General features: G+C 49.2%; 2 protein-coding genes across 3 annotated transcripts; one reads left to right on the forward strand and one right to left on the reverse strand.

Moving 5' to 3' along the window:
- Positions 1 to 896: 896 nt before the first annotated feature.
- On the forward strand, positions 897 to 1,949 carry LOC128274043 (uncharacterized). Its single transcript, XM_053012128.1, has 2 exons — positions 897 to 964; positions 1,044 to 1,949. Exons 1-2 carry the CDS (start codon positions 914 to 916, stop codon positions 1,530 to 1,532), a joined length of 540 nt encoding a protein of 179 aa, XP_052868088.1. The 5' UTR covers positions 897 to 913; the 3' UTR covers positions 1,533 to 1,949.
- Positions 1,919 to 12,494, reverse strand: LOC128274041 (serine protease inhibitor 28Dc-like). Of its 2 annotated transcripts, none has more exons than XM_053012127.1 (3): positions 12,037 to 12,494; positions 8,218 to 8,764; positions 1,919 to 3,235 (listed from the first exon to the last, which is right to left on the reverse strand). In XM_053012127.1, the coding sequence occupies exons 2-3, from the start codon at positions 8,745 to 8,747 to the stop codon at positions 2,092 to 2,094; spliced, it is 1,674 nt and encodes a 557-aa protein (XP_052868087.1). In that variant the 5' UTR covers positions 8,748 to 8,764; positions 12,037 to 12,494; the 3' UTR covers positions 1,919 to 2,091. The 2 variants fall into 2 exon arrangements, with proteins under 2 accessions (XP_052868087.1, XP_052868085.1); XM_053012125.1 differs by lacking the exon at positions 1,919 to 3,235 and adding an exon at positions 3,353 to 4,802.
- Between the last annotated feature and the right edge of the window lie 4,058 nt (positions 12,495 to 16,552).

Here is a 16,552-nt window from a genome sequence, read left to right on the forward strand (position 1 = left end):
TTTGCGCTATCATTGCTCTGTGACGTTGCGCAGGATTGTCGACTTCCGGCGGGGAACTTCCACAGTCAGGGGATCGGCTGTTAGATTGGGTTTTATTTGTACAAAAAAGGTAAAAAGAAGAGAAAAAAACGCGTAACATAGATAGTGGTGGCAGTGCGCACAATTTTACTTCATTTCCTCTTTTTTATAGAATTGCTAAATTAAATTTAACGCCGGTGGTTCTTAAAAAGGCACACCGAACAAAAATTCGTAACAAAATACGCGACGACCTTCGCTCCTCGTTGCGTGTGGCTCTCAGTATCGGTTATTTGAATAGGAACAAAAAACAAACGTTGTTCGATGTAACATTGAAAAACAAAAATATAATAATAATAATTTCTGCTCATCTTTTGTACTACAACGACGATACGCATTCAAGGAATGGTTTGCTACACTCCTAGGGGTCCCAGGCTTCTAGAGGTGGTCACATTAAGCTGTAAGATCTAACATTGTTCTGGCATATGTAATGGATGAATCATCAAATTTGAAATCAAAATAAACGAATACAAATAACTTATTAGAGCGGGCGACAAGTAGCGAATACCGATTACCGATTGAAACCGCGTAAAACGGTTACTTTGGAAAGAAAGTTTCAGTTATTAGTTAGTGGCGTACACAAAGATCATTGGAACCTATTCGTACATCATTTGTGGATTTAATTATTAATTTTAATAATAAATATTTAATTATTAAAACTAATAATTTAGTCAACGGATTTTATTTGAATTTTCTTTCGGCTATCATCGACTTATTTGATTTGTTTTGATCGTTTCGCATGTAAACAATCGATGTGCAGTACTTGACGTTTCTGACGTTTCTGTCAGAATCGGTTTACTGGCCTTCTGTTTTGTTTTTGAACGAATCCAGCTGCAAAATGCTCGACATTATCATTAAACCACCCGCTAGTGAAGAAGATTTTACGGAAGTAAGTTGCACCAAGAACTAAGATTGGCGTTTCTTAAGGATTGCGATTGTAAAGTTCCATCCCCTTTTGCCGCTTGCAGACCGTATTTCTTCTCATCGATTACGCAGTGGAGGTACCGCGAACCCAGCGCACTCGTGAACGCTTAGCGAGCCTTCTTGGATGGTCGGGGGCTGGCGAAGAGTTGAAGACACTCAAGCTGTTCGAAAATGTGTTACGCAAATACTGTGTCGGTGAGCTTGATGCCGGCCGGTTTCGTTCACACTTCACTAATCTGTCCACGGTGCAACAAGATCGACTAGTGGAGATCGTGAACCTGCGGAAAGCGGAAATAGCTCAGCGACTGATTGACGAGGTCAACCGACGGGAAGGTGGTGTGCCGTTGGTCGAATGGTTCGATTGGAATGTTAGCTGGATAATGGGCAGCAGCAGTCTGGCATCGATCCGCCAACAACTGTGTACGGTCACTTTCGCCTGTCGGGATGTGGATGCAAAGGCCACAACGATTAGCTTCGAAATGGACCGGCAACAGGTTGATGAAGTAGTCCGTCAACTGGAAACTGTGGCGTAACCTGTGACCTTGCTATGGACGACGAATACGACTGTGCATTCCGTTGAATTGAAAACATAAAATAAGTTACATTGCCCTTATAACCAACGGTGTAAGCCTTGCGCTCGTGGTGTAGCTCTTGATCGTCGTGCAACCCAGTTCGAGTTCCAGCAAGGCTAGATAGTGAAGTGCACAAAGTATAGTGCGGAGTAGATAAGGTTAAATTCGCACTCGACTCGCACTCAAATAATTCTGGAGTGCACCGTTAGAATCGGAAAATGTAATGTAATGTTAGTCATCTCTCGTGAAGCAAGTTCGATCTTCGTTATTGACCTCTTTTTCTTCATTCTCCTAATCGATTAGGATTCAAAATCCGCCATTAAATAAAGATGCTACATAAATTGTCTTGATCTTGATCCATTCTAAAAGATTGATATATTTAGCCCTTCAGTTTTTTATTGCAAGTATTAATTTCAGAATTAAAAAACACAAATGAATCGTGTAATTGATTGTACCACTGTGACCTATTTGCCAATATTTATTCCATAACGGATTCATTAAACATTTAACCCAAACGCTTTTATTTCGGACTAAAGATCGACCCGTAAAACAGTGGCAAACGGGTAGTTTCCTCCCGGATGATCATCAGGAACGGGCCGTTCACCAGGAAGGTGATTTGAGACGAAATCCGATCAATCAGGGTCGCCGTAGCCGCACCACCCTCTGTTCCCCGTTCGTTTACGACCAGATCGACCTTGTGCAGCATCTCGGTGACGTAGATCGTACTGTTCGCTTGGTCGCCGCCGTAGTCCGTGGCCGTGTCCCGTCGACGCCGCCGGAAATCGTCGTCCGAATCGGCACAGCAAACACACACGTCACCCCCGAGCCGGCACGAATCCTTCAAACAGGTGACCCGATCGACACCCTGCTTTTCCAGCACGACACAGTTCGGATTTTGCTTCATCAGATATTGGATCGCGTTCTCCTTAGTATCTTCCAGGGCTTCGAAAATGTCCTCCAGCTCCTCGCCACCGTCCCCGCGCCGCTTGCTGGTCAGCAGGTGGTACAGATCGGCCGTTTCACGATCGAACAGCGCGTACAAACCCATCTGCTGGAAGGCGCTCTTCAGGCTGAACGCATTGCTCACGTGCATCTGCGGTAACAGCAGCGATACCGATTTCATGGTCATCTTTGTCACAATCTCGTTGACCGTTTGGGCGGACAGTTTTTCGTGCAGCGCCGTTACGCGGGCGCGCGTCGAATCGTTCGGGAAAAAGATGTACATGGTCACGTTCTGCTGGTACGGTACGCCCAGCACGCGCACGTTTTCTTCCTTCCACAAGTAATACGGCATACAACCGCTCTTGGCCATCGTCGGCACGTCGAACGAACCGGGCCCATCGGGACCGTTGGGGAAGAAGCGCCGGGGACGGGTCGCCAGGTTCAGGAACGGTTCCTCCCAGAGGCCACGGAAGTAGAGTGTGTTGACAATCAGCAAGATCGTTTCGGGGCTGATGTTCGACAGGATATCACCGATGCGGCCACGCGTCTGATTGTACACCCAGCCGTTTATGGTGCGCACCGATTTCGATTCACTTCCCACAAAGTCCAGATACTGGAGTTCGCTTTTGTACAGCTTCTTGGCCAGCGCATTGTACCGATCATCGAAGGCGGTTCCGTCCTGGGCAAAGATTCCGTTGGCCAGGTGAATTTCGACTTGCGTGCTGCAGTGTGAGAAACAGAAAACAGAAACATTAAACCAAATGCCATGCCATGAAATCGCCTCTCCCCAATCGCACTAAACTACCAACACTCTAGACAAGGCATCTTTGTTGGTGAAAGTTATCTTTATTTCCATTAAGTAGGTGTCTCTAACAGTTTTATCGCGTAAAAGCTTGCCCATTGGGCCATCTGGAAATAGTATCGCGCTCGTGCTACCTCTAGGCAGCAGTGGCTCACTCGGCCTCGCTCTGGCCGTTTCAGCCCGTTGGATCGAACACCGCTCCATAGAAGAGCGGTAGTCCCGTGCGATCGTTACGAATCAGCAACAAGAACGGTGCATTCGCACGGAACACAACACTGGAGCCGGATCGGTTCAGAGTGATGACCGTCGCCGCACCGCCTTCCGTGCCCATTTCGTTGATGTCCAGGTCAACCTGATGGATCGCGCTGCTCACATACAGAGCCTTCGCGGCTTCGGTCGTGGCTCGTTTCATGCGTCTTCGTAGGCCCTTCTTGCCGACCGGTCCTTTCTCCTTGACGATGCGCTTGTTTAGGATGAAGTCTTTGCTTCGAAGCGGCCCTGACTGACCTCGCTTGCTACTCGGCGCCTTATAGCTAACGTCACGCTTCGGGCGCACCTGTTCCCGGGTCTCGGGAAGTGATGTCGTTACGGGCTGGGTACCGGTAACATCATCGCTGGCCAGGTCAGTATCCGGTTCATTCGGTTGCACCCGCGAAAATGTGAGTCCTTGCGTCAGGTCATGCTTTGGGCTCGAGCTGCTGACATACGGTGGAATATTGACAGTCGGTCGTCCTTCCCACCCAGGCATTGACGTCACGTCCTGTAACCGATTGAAGAACAGCTCCGAGTCGCTCGGCGGTTCCGACACCATGGCGGTGAGGTTGCTGCGATCGGGGGTAAACAGTGACCGTACGCCCAGCATCGCCAGGACTCGCTTCAGGTTGAGCGTATTGCCGATGTGCATCTTGGGGAAGAGCAAAATCGTCGTCTTGATCGTCATATTGTTGATCATCTGACTGATGTTTTCACTGTTTAGCTTGGCCATCAGGTCGAGCAGCTTCGCGCGAGTCGAATTGTTGGGCATAATCACGTACATCGTGCTCAGCCGCCGCTTGTACGGAATTCCCAGGATGCGGGCGTCCAGTTCGGGCGAGTCGTAGGACGGGAAGCAGCCACCGTGCCCCATCATGTCCACCATTATCGGCGGTTGGTCGTAGCCGTCGGGAAAGAACTCGCGCAGTTTCGTTGCACCCTCGATGAACGTTTTGTGCCACGTGGCCCGGAAGTACATAGCGCTGGCGAGCACCAGCGTCGTGGTGGATGGCAGCGCCGTGGCCAGGATGTTCGGTATCTTGCCGTGCGTTTTCTCGCTCACCCACTGATTGACCGTGTTCGTGGAGCCTACTGGGTCATCGTCAAAGTCCAGCGATCGCACTTCCGATTGGTACAGGTCCATCGATGCCTTCCGGTACCACTGGCTGAGGTTGTACTGGTCCTGCAAGAAGATCCCGTTGGCGAGCGATATTTTGTGCTGATCATGGCTCGATCTGCAACGAAGGCGAACAGAGACCAAGAAAACAAAACCAAATTCAAATTACGAGACTGAGCTGTGACGACCGCGGTACGAGAGCGGTAGAATGGTTAAAGAATGATATCGTATGAGCCCGATTAGCTTTAGGCGGGGATGGTTAAGTGAACGCTTCCGACACCAAATCATCCAGTCACCGAACGGTTATTAAACCAAACCATCACCGCAATCACTAGAACCCGGCGAACCCAAACTGCTACCTACTGCTAAGCCATGTCCAATCATCCGCGGATGGGATTTCTAATGAAAAGTTCAACCAATACCGCCAATACCGAGGTAGTAACACCATACTCACCCGGAAGTTCGCTGCTTCTCGTAGGGCATTGGGGAGGAAAAGTGAACACGACCACACCGGCCAGAGTTAGTGACAATCCGTTAAGCAAAGAAACACACACACACTGCTCGCCGATTGCACTACGATCGGAGAGTAGTAAGATACGAGATAAAACGATCATTTACGACGAAGATCATCGCTCAGCCAATCTGACACGCGCATCTATCAGTCACGGTGCTCGCTGGATTTCGCACACAACCAGGACTGTGTCAAGTTCATCGCAGTCAAGCCCACGGATCATCACAAGCGACGAACCCGGGTCGGGGCGCGGGGATTTGTAGTCAATACTCTTCGCAGTCGATCACGACCGTGACTGGGAAAGGTGGGAGTTTCCCCCCCTAAAAGTAAACCCAGTTCACCCAAACTCTACACCCCATCTGTGTACTGGAAGTGATCGGCGATCGAGGTTTGGTTTGCGCCGTACCAGCAATCCTAGCAGTACTTGGCGGACTCGACGGAGCAGCAAGTATCACTGGAACTAGGGAACAGAATTTCGGGTTCATTCCATGAGTTGGTTTCCGGTTTTGTTGTTTTGTCACACAACCACACACATAATACAACGCCTTGTTTTATTGTTTGGGGGGCAGTTAAAGCGTCAAACCGCCGTACTTCAGTACTACTAACAACTATACCACCGAGGAGAGTACACTAAACGCCTAAACCGTTCAACCGCAGACAAGGCGCTATCCTCGCGGATCGTACACCGCACCGTAGAACAGTGGCAGCTTTGTGGCATCGTGGCGCACGAGCAGTATAAACGGCCGATCCACGTGGAACACGAAGGCTGGCCCAATGCGATCGATCAAGCCCAGTGTCACGGCGCCTCCCTCCGTGCCCTGTTCGTTCACATCCAGCGTGACCTGATGGATGACCTGGTCCACGTACAGCGGCAGATTCGGTTGAGACTGTGGCGGTTGCTGTGGCTGCTGATTTTGCTGTTGCACGGGCAAACGCTGCGGACTCTGGCTTTGTTGGGGAACAAATGGCTGCTGTTGCACGGGCCGCTGCGGACTCTGTGGTTCTTGGCGAACAAATGGCTGCTGTTGCCTTGGGTGTTGCTGCTGCTGTGGCTGCTGCTGCTGCTGCTGCTGCGACTGAGGCTGCTGCTGCTGCTGCTGATACTGAGACTGTTGTTGCTGCTGTTGTTGCGGGCTAATTTGACGCTTCTGGAGTTTCCGGCACGTCGATGGGTCGATACATATCCTTTGCTGCGCTATCCATCGGTAGCCTCCCAATATGCAAGCAACATCATTGTTGTACGATGGTATGTGTGCACACCGGAGTACAGTTCCGGTGCTCTCCGGTCCAAATCTACTGGCAAGCGGGGTGGCACCCGGCGGGGCTGTGGAAGGTTGTGGCCGTTGAACTGTGGGCGCTTGCGTTTGAGCCTGTGGCGGCACACTGGATTGCCGGCAGCAAAAGCACTGCGACCACGCGGACCTACAGCCGGCTCTGGTCTCACAGGCAGCAGACTGGTTGCGGAATTGCCCTACCAGTTCGTAGCCTCGCTTGGCGCAAATATACGTCGTACCCAAACCGAGCCGTACGCTAATCGGACACTGCTTCTGGGTGTTATCGGAGTAGAGAGCAACCATCTTTGCGCCACAGCCGCTGGACTCGTCGGACGATGGCTGATACGTGCAGACGCACTGCGAGTTGGGTCCGTGTTGACAGTTTTCCACCAGCGCGCATTCCTGCTCGGTCCACCAGGAAAACGTAAGGCTCTGCTGCAGCTGGTTTTCTTGCGGTGGACGCTGTGGCTGCGGAACCTGCGGTTGAACCGGTTGACCTTGGGGCCGTTGGGGAGGCCGTGACTGTGGGACTGCTTGCTGCGTCGGTGGCAGTGGCTGTGTGTTGCCGAATCGCTTGATTATGGACGAATCATCCAAGATACTGGACAAATTGGAGCGTCCCGGATGGAACAGATCGTTGATCCCCAGTTGCCGGAGTGCCCCATTGAGGCCGATGCGGTTCGAGATGGCCATTTTGGGGAGAAACACCATGCCTTTCTTTTGCGTCATTCGATCAATCAACCAGTTGAGGTTTTCGGCACTGAATCCCGCCAGTACCTCCTGTACCCGGGCACGGTTCGAGTTATCCGGCAGGATGATGTACATCGTCGATTTGGCCGTTTCGTACGGCAGCCCAATGATCTCCAAAGCGTACTCCCGCGACGCATTGTAGTACGGAAAGCACGCGGACGTGGACATTGTGTCGACGCCGATCGCTGGCTCGAGCTGTCCATTCGGATAGAACGGCCGGGAGCGTGTGACGATGGGCAAGAACTGTGTTTCCCACTTGGCCTTGAAGTAGAGGGCACTGGCGACGACGAGGCGCGCACCCCTCAGCATACCCTCGTTGACGACCTCGCGTATCTTGCCGTTGGTCGCGTCCGAGATCCAGCCGTTCATGGACCTGGCCGCCCCGTTGGGGTCACGCTCGAAATCGAGGTTCGTCACGACGCTTTGGTAGATGTAGCTCGTGAGGTTAGCGTAACTGTAGGCCGGCTGAAGCCCGCTCTGGAGAAAGATACCGTTCGCTAGCGATATCCGGTGCGACGGCAATCTGTTGGGCATACGGAGTGTTCGGGTAAGAGAGAGAGAAGGGAAGGGTGATAAGGCAGAAAGGCGGTGGCAATAGGGTGTGTCTGCAAGTGAGTTCTGTGAGGTTAGGTCTGTGTGCAGCTCCCGGAGCCAAACCCGCAGACTGCTGGCTGCTGGTTGCTGGCCGATCCGTGTTAAGTCCAAGTCCCCTTGGCAAAGCATCACCTGAACCACCACCACCACTAACGCACGACCGATTTCACTAAAGCGAAGACCCTGAAACCGGAAACGATCCCCCACTGGGCGAATGACAGTAAGGCGACCCCGTAACAGCGGGTTGTTGGGCGCTAGGTGTGAATCACTGCGATCCCGAATAAGCGCGGGATTTGGCAAGTGCAAAGAAAGGTGAGATTTGAAACAAACACACACAGGGGAGTGGCGAAAGTGACCCGCTGTCCACGATGAGGGGACAGCCCCGAAACGCTTCCCGGACTTACTCGTTCGCACTGTTGGCCGCCGGTGGCAGAGGGTAGTCCTCGTCGTCTTCCTCCTCATCGAACCGGTTGCACTTGTCGTTCTGACGCCAGGTCACGAGCGGCTCCAGGCTCGGCTCGTTCGACACCAAATCCTGGAACAGGCGCCCAAAGCCCAGATGGATGTCCTGGAAGGACAGTGCCCCGGTGTCCAGGCCCATCACTTTCAGCAGCTCCTTCTGCGTTTGACCGCCCGAACCGAGCAGCAGCAGCGACAGGGCGCCCGCAATGCTGACCGGGGAGAAGATCTCCGTTTTGCTCTTTTGATTCGAAATGGCCCGAGCGATACGCTGGGCCAGGTTGGTGACGCTGTCCGACACGAGGTTAATGTTGCCCGAGTACTTCTGCTGGCGGGCCGCTTGCTGTTGCTGTTGCGGGCTGCTGTACTGCTGGCTGGGTGGCTGTCTTACGACACTGGAGATTTGGCCACTGGCGATCGTCAGCAGTGTGGCCACCACTACCAGCACCCATTGGGTGGAGCGTGTGAAGCGCATTTTGAGCGACTCTGAATCTGAAATGGGAAGACAGATAATAATGAACGATCGAACGATTAGTACACTGTTGGAGGATCCACCCATTCTAGCTTTCCGCCAATTCTTCGCATGATTCCGGGATACCAGAGTGATCGTTCCAAAACATCAGCCGAACGGCGATGGCAGCACTGTTACTTAACAGTACTATGTTGTTCCAAAAAGCAGCAACCGGTGGCCCGTGGCAGTGAACCGGTTTGAGGTGCCATAAATCTTTACCAGCCCAAATGGAACGGTCACCGAGCAGACAAACCGGCAGCGACTTTAGAACAAGCCACCAAGAACGTGTACACCAGGTGGCTCGGTTCGGGTTTGGATTTTCGATCGCTCCCTCCCCACGAAACCGGATTTCGAGCGTCATCAGAAAAACCCATCATTCCGAAAGCTCCATTAGAGGTAGCGATCAGATGTCGCAGCACGGTGCTGTGTGCACTGTTTGCACTTGGACGGAGACTGGACGGCTGTGAAGGCTGTTAGCACATCGGTGATCGGTAACGCAACGATCCAGCTCGAATCCGGCCAGGCCAGGCGGTGGACATAACCACAATAGCCTATGTGGAACTTTGATTAGTAGAACGAGCAAGAGGAACAATAATATTTACTTCGGTCTTGTAGTGGGGGTCTTCGACGCTAAAGGTCAGCCCGGTTATCGGTCTTCGGTCGCCGAAGGTCGCACTGGTCCCAAAATGTCCGAGAGCACACGGGAAACACACGGAGCAAGCGGAAACAGAAGCACTCCCAGCGCAGGATGTCGGTGGCTTCCACTGGCAAACTGTTGCGCTGTAACCTTTCCTAGTGCCCTAGACCTGCCGGCAAACGTCCGGTCGGTACCAGTGTTTGAGGCAGACTGTGTGGCAAAATGTTTAGAGCCTGTTAAAAAGATGCTTCACCACCGACGACGGTTACCGGTTCGTGCTCGCCAACCGGTTGCGGCGTGGTTGCGGCTTTAATTCGTTACGGACACTCCCTACTTCCACAACGAACGTCCGTCTGGATGGCTTTTAGCAGCGAGCTTCTAGTGCTCCGACGTGACGCCGACGCGGGACACGGTCACGGCCACTTCTTCCATCGCGCGCTGGCTCTACCGATTCGAAGGTTTCTGAACTGTCACCTAGACTTGGTGGAAGTCGAGACGAAATTCGCACGGGCAAAACAGGTTCAGCGGATTTCACTCTTACTATCAACGATTTATGCTTCAGCCACCCGTGGGCTGTGGGCAGGATAAAGCATCGGGGTCTGCAAAACTCCGTCTGCCTTGTGGGGAGGATTGGTTGTTTGACTTTGACCACATTTGCGGCACCAGGAGGTTGATCTATTCGTTCGCCTCCACGGTTCCCGACACGCACACCTATCGGAAGTAATGGGCGGGCGAATCGAAGAATCATCGTGTGGTGTGGTTTTTTTATGTTCTCCACATGAAGACAGAAATAGGATATGGAATCAACATAATCGACGGCTCGACGTGGCAGATTTGCTACGCGTGGTTAAAGAGAGCAGAAGGCTAATTAGTTTGGGTCTAATTACCCGCACCGGAGCCGTACCGCTCATCCGGTACATACCATCTGCTGTTTTTGTTTTGTTTTGTACACCTCTCGAGAGTGGATTCAAAGGACGGTAGCGAGGTATCATTTTCTATTTGGCAACAAAACGATGCGAATCGATGTTTGATAGACGCCGTACTCTGTACATTAAAGGCATTTCTAACTAACTAATCACATTCAATGGATGATCATGTTTTAACACATTTGATCATTTTTCTTTGTTTAACATCATTTCATACGATACCATTGCACCAAACAAGAACACTGGCACACGATTGCGCTGGTTAAAGAATTTTTCAGTAAATGAATTTATTATGAAAATATCTATTAAATGAAAAAGACATTTTCAAAACAACTACACACGGTGAGTCTAATCTCCTTTGGTTATGTTTCGCAAATTCAGCATTGAACGGAACGAAGATTGCAGGAGAGGCTTTTTCAGGCCCACTTCCTGGATCACTCATTTCATTTAATGTTTTTTCCTTGCATCGGAATAATAGTTCTGGTTTCTAGTGAAAACATGCTACAGAAACATGCTGATACCCGCAAGGATGAAGGCATTTGTTTACCAGCCGATAAGGTTTAGACGATTGTGAATGGTTTAGTGAGGAACCTGATTACAGTGAATTCGAGCGTTGCTCCGAATTGGAGTTGATCGCAGCAACATTCGAAAAACTTTTAAATCTGAATTCAAATAAAAAACCGTTGCCCAAGCTGTAGTAGAGTTTACATAGATTGATAAACGAATAAAACCTGCTCATCGTCACAGTGTTTCGTTCGCCCAATGTGCACCATGAAGAATCGTACAACAGTCCACCTTATCTGTGAACACCTTCAGATGAATGGCATGAAAACCGGCACGGAGCTACAGACGAAACAGTGTCCATTTTGAGCATTTGTTTGGCAAGACAAATATTCGTTAGGCGCGAGGTGACCCCAAAAGGCTCTCCTGCTATCACCGTGGAATATGTTTGCCTTCGTTTTATGCACTTGAGGAATTACGTATGCAACAAACAGGATGCAAAAAACGACACAGGAATGGGTTATCTGTCCAATACACACACACGCACACACGATTCATAATTTGTCAAACGCAAACACAAGGATTTCGTGTAAAACCTCCTTTGACGCATACGAATGGTGTGTACCAAACACCGAAAAAGGTGGCTCAAAGATCGAACCTCGAGCTCCGATGGATTACAACTTTCCTTGTGCGAACTGAATAAAACCGGTCCATCAACGTGCGACAAGGCGAATACGGAGCGAGCGAGATTCTGGGACGACTTCGTGACTCAAGCTTAAGCTAAAGTTTTCGTAACCTTCGGAAAATTCCAATCCGCTTGCAGTGGCAAAGAGTTTAAGGCAAAGATCAATCGCGTCCTTGAACTATCACGGTCAAGGCACACCCATGTTCTCTCGGTGGTTCCCCTTTACACGCCATCGATATTATCCGTTCAGTAACTCTGACTAAAACAAAAGTCAGGACACTTTGCGAGCTCCGGGAGCTCGTCCCTATACTCCTGGAGCATAAGAGATTGATGATCTCGATGCTATAACGGGAAAAGCGAACCGTCTTGGGGTGGCCGCTTTGCGATGACCTTTACTGAACGGTAACTGATAAGATGTCTGGTGTCGGTGTGTCGTCATTTCACACAAGATGTGCGTTCACTTAGCCGCACTTTGTTGTAAAGAGTAGTCACTCAAATACGTACCAGCGAACGCTGTCTGCAGAACAAGTTCCGGGGTCCTCTGGTCCGCTCCCGAGGGTCAGTAAACTATTGTTCGTGTACTGCACGGATCTGAGCAGGGCAGTGTTTCTGGCTTCGAATGCACCGCACACAACTACACCATACCACCACACACACAACTCGGTTCACAGCTCCCACTGCTCCCCACACAAGGATTGATTCACCGATTTTAGCACGATCCACCGTTAAACACACTAACTCTCCACGCAGCGCCAGCAGACTGAGAGTTCTGACAAGTCCCGGAAAGATGGCCCAGAACCCTCGAAACCGTGGTCCAAAGCGCTAATCTCGTATGCTCAGCGGCGCTTACACAACATTCGCCTGTTCGCACACTTCGCTTACTAAACCACTCGCACACGCACGCGCATAGGGAGACCGCGATCGTACGCGCCGCCAACTGGAACCGACCTTCCGGAGATCTGGTTTGCCGAACACTGGAAACTTGTCGGACTGGTGCGCAAAACTATAAACCCGACGAAGAAGCGCGCTGCCGATCATGGAACCTACACGATCACGGCCACGATCGTTCTGTCGCGCACTGCCCGCATTCACACAGACAGGGGGCCAGGAGGTTGCAGAGTACGATCCCTTTCCGTACGAGTTCCGAGTTCCCTGATCTTGGCACAATGGCGCGATCGTCGCGGAGCGACTTCTTTTCTACCGGCGAATTGATGGACTGTGTCAACGTGTCACTCTGTCCCGTTCATCTGAGTCACCTAAGCGATGGCCTCGCAGCAATTGTCCGTGGTATTGACAAAAACTTCAAACCATCCGCCAGCAAAAATGACTGTTGGCGACCATCGCTGGGGAGGTGTTTTGAATAATTGTCGCTCCCATGACGGCTGATGCTGGTCGCAGCGGGGGTCGCAGGGTCGCTCACGGGGCAATCAACGGGGGTGGAAATTCCCGTCCATTAATGAACCATACGCAGCAACCGAAAACGGAAATAGCGTACTTTCGCGCATCACTTTAGGAGTGGTTCGGTTCAGCCAACCAGAAACAACCCGGCCCTGGCACCTAGTTCTGCTGGTGGGTTCTGTTCGAGGTTCGAAGGTTACACGGGCTTTTGAGAGAATTATGGTATGGTAAACAAATACAAATTGGGAATTTTACATGGGATGTTGTGAAGGTGTAGAAATTTAGGTACTTTGTCAATTCCAGGTAACGAGACAAGACCTTTTAAGCCACGCTTTTTCGTGACATTATTTCGTTTCTTTGAACGTGTTGCATTTTTGTCACTACATATTTTGCCAGCCTCTGGGGCCAACAAGCGGATTTGATGATGTTGAGCTTGCTTTCAATTAAGAATGGCTTGTCTGAACATAAAAAAAAACAGGTAACCTTCCTGTCGTATTGAAATACAGGGAAGTACAGACTCGAACGGAATACTAATGCAAGCCGCTCATGATTTGAACACAATGGCCACCATTCGCAAAAAATGCAGATGGATTCAGGGTTTTTCTTCATACTTTGCATAACTATGAACAAGTCATCTATGTTACGAACAACATTTGATTCCATACGTTTGTGTGGTTTTTGAAAACTTAGTTTACTTGTCAAATGAACATTCATTTATTTGCGGTTGGTGCAAGAAGATCGGTACAAAATATTTCACTCACGTTCCAAGAGCCCAATATCAGTTTAGTGCGGTGCGTGAACCGACGGCAAGTCGCAGAACGGATACCAGAGCATAAAAAAATGTGTTCTACTTTCTTTCGTACAAGTTTTATGTCTGATGTGTCTTGTTCGATGTTGTTCCGTTACTTGTGTCCTTAAATAAAATATGTAGCCTGTGGTCAGTAAGTTTGGATGTATTGCCATTCTAGATAAGGTAAAATGTTAAGGGTAAAGGTGAACGTACTGAAGAGAGTACCTTTCACTTCGAATCCACCCAGATACGACACGGCGCTTGTCTGCCGAAAATGATCCCGATTTTGGCTCGGGTCAGCTTGCCGTATCAATGTAGAGAAAGATTGGCATTTAATTGTTAATCATCAATGGACAACAATAAAACTAAGCATCATTAAATTGAGGTGCTCAATTGAGACAGTATAAAATTAAAATGTTGATAACAGTTTCTTACGTTTCTCTTCGACCACAGTTGAGACAGTTCCATGAGAAACATAAAATCTGAACAAACCAAAAACAATCTTCGGCTCCCGTGGACTACTTCCAAAACCGCATTTCTGTGGCCTTTCTAAACCTGTCACGATGCATTCTACAGAGCCTTTCGGTTAACTTCGGAGACATTATCCAGGTCAGGTATCTCACATTGCGCAGGTCCTGCCCTTCTGTACTGGAACAGTATAACGGAATGGAAGGTATTATTTGTGAGGACCATCCATTCTGAATAAAGCAGGGTTAAATTGGTAAGACACACGGTTGATAGAGCAATCGGTATTGATTGTCGTTGTCACGCATGTTCGACCTGGGAGAGCGATTCAGAAAACAAACATGACCAAGTTGGTCTATAGTTGCCTTTCGGAGATCCTCGAAATCGAAGAATTTATTGACTCGTATTGAAACATTGATGTACATAGAATTTCAAAGCCATCCTCGAGTGTTAGTTGAAATGGGGATACCAGCGATTCTTGTTAGGCTTAATGTACGCCTTCCTCAATTCATCTAAATGAAATTCAAATTTTTTTAGGGACTGAAGTGAGGGCTTTATGAATAAGAAAGGAAACAGAATTTGTGCTTTTTTCGTAGTCGAAGCGTTGGTCGTCGTAGTTGTTAACTCGGCTGACACCGGAACAGTTGTTGAAGGTGTTGTATCTAGAAATTGCTCTTGTGGTATCTTGTCCACCTGATCGGTCAAGGACAATCTTGAAGTAGTCGTATCGACAAAATTAACAACAGAGGCACTCGGCCTGCTAGTACTCTTTGCTGCAGTCGTTGAAACAGTTGGAAAAGAAAAGCCCGAAGTAGGCGAAGATGTCGTCTCAGTTTTTGTGCTGGATGATGTTTCTGGAGCTTGTGTTGCCGTTGTTTTGGTGATTGAAACAGTTGGAAAAGAGAAGCTCGAAGTAGGCGAAGATGTCGTCTCAGTTTTTGTGCTGGATGATGTTTCTGGAGCTTGTGTTGCCGTTGTTTTGGTGATTGAAACAGTTGGAAAAGAAAAGCCCGAAGTAGGCGAAGATGTCGTATCAGTTTTTGTGCTGGACGATGTTTCTGGGCTTGTGTTGCCGTTGATTTGGTGATTGAAACAGTTGGAAAAGAAAAGCCCGAAGTAGTCGAAGATGTCGTCTCAGTTTTTGTGCTGGATGATGTTTCTGGAGCTTGTGTTGCCTTTGTTTTGGTGATTGAAACAGTTGGAAAAGAAAAGCTCGAAGTAGGCGAAGATGTCGTCTCAGTTTCTGGAGCTTGTGTTGCCGTTGTTTTGGTGATTGAAACAGTTGGAAAAGAAAAGCCCGAAGTAGGCGAAGATGTCGTCGCAGGTTTAGTGCTGGATGATATCTCTGGAGCTTGTGTTGCCGTTGTTTTGGTGATTGAAACAGTTGGAAAAGAGAAGCTCGAAGTAGGCGAAGATGTCGTCTCAGTTTTTGTGCTGGATGATGTTTCTGGGGCTTGTGTTGCCGTTGTTTTGGTGATTGAAACAGTTGGAAAAGAAAAGCCCGAAGTAGGCGAAGATGTCGTCTCAGTTTTTGAGCTGGATGATGTTTCTGGAGCTTGTGTTGCCGTTGTTTTGGTGATTGAAACAGTTGGAAAAGAGAAGCTCGAAAGAGGCGAAGATGTCGTCTCAGTTTTTGTGCTGGATGATGTTTCTGGAGCTTGTGTTGCCGTGTTTTTGGTGATTGAAACAGTTGGAAAAGAAAAGCTCGAAGTATGCGAAGATGTCGTCTCCGATTTTGTGCTGGATGATGTTTCTGGAGCTTGTGTTGCCGTTGTTTTGGTGATTGAAACAGTTGGAAAAGAGAAGCTCGAAGTAGGCGAAGATGTCGTCTCAGTTTTTGTGCTTGATGATGATGTTTCTGGAGCTTGTGTTGCCGTTGTTTTGGTGATTGAAACAGTTGGAAAAGAAAAGCCCGAAGTAGTCGAAGATGTCGTCTCAGTTTTTGTGCTGGATGATGTTTCTGGAGCTTGTGTTGCCTTTGTTTTGGTGATTGAAACAGTTGGAAAAGAAAAGCTCGAAGTAGGCGAAGATGTCGTCTCCGTTTTCGTGCTGGATGATGTTTCTGGGGCTTGTGTTGCCGTTGTTTTGATGATTGAAACAGTTGGAAAAGAAAAGCTCGAAGAAGGCGAAGATGTCCTTTCAGTTGCTGGGCTTGAAGATTTTGTTGTATGATGATGATGATGATCTTCAGTAGTTGAAACAGTTGGAGGAGTAAACTTCATAGTAGAAGATGTCGTTTCAGTTGCTGGGCTAGACGATTTTGTTGTATGATGATGATGATGATCTTCAGTAGTTGAAACAGTTGGAGGAGTAAACTTCTTAGTAGAAGATGTCGTTTCAGTTGCTGGGCTAGACGATTTTGTTGTA

The sequence above is a fragment of the Anopheles cruzii genome, chromosome 3, assembly GCF_943734635.1.
Source record: "Anopheles cruzii chromosome 3, idAnoCruzAS_RS32_06, whole genome shotgun sequence".
In the NCBI taxonomy this organism is placed as follows: domain Eukaryota; kingdom Metazoa; phylum Arthropoda; class Insecta; order Diptera; family Culicidae; genus Anopheles; species Anopheles cruzii.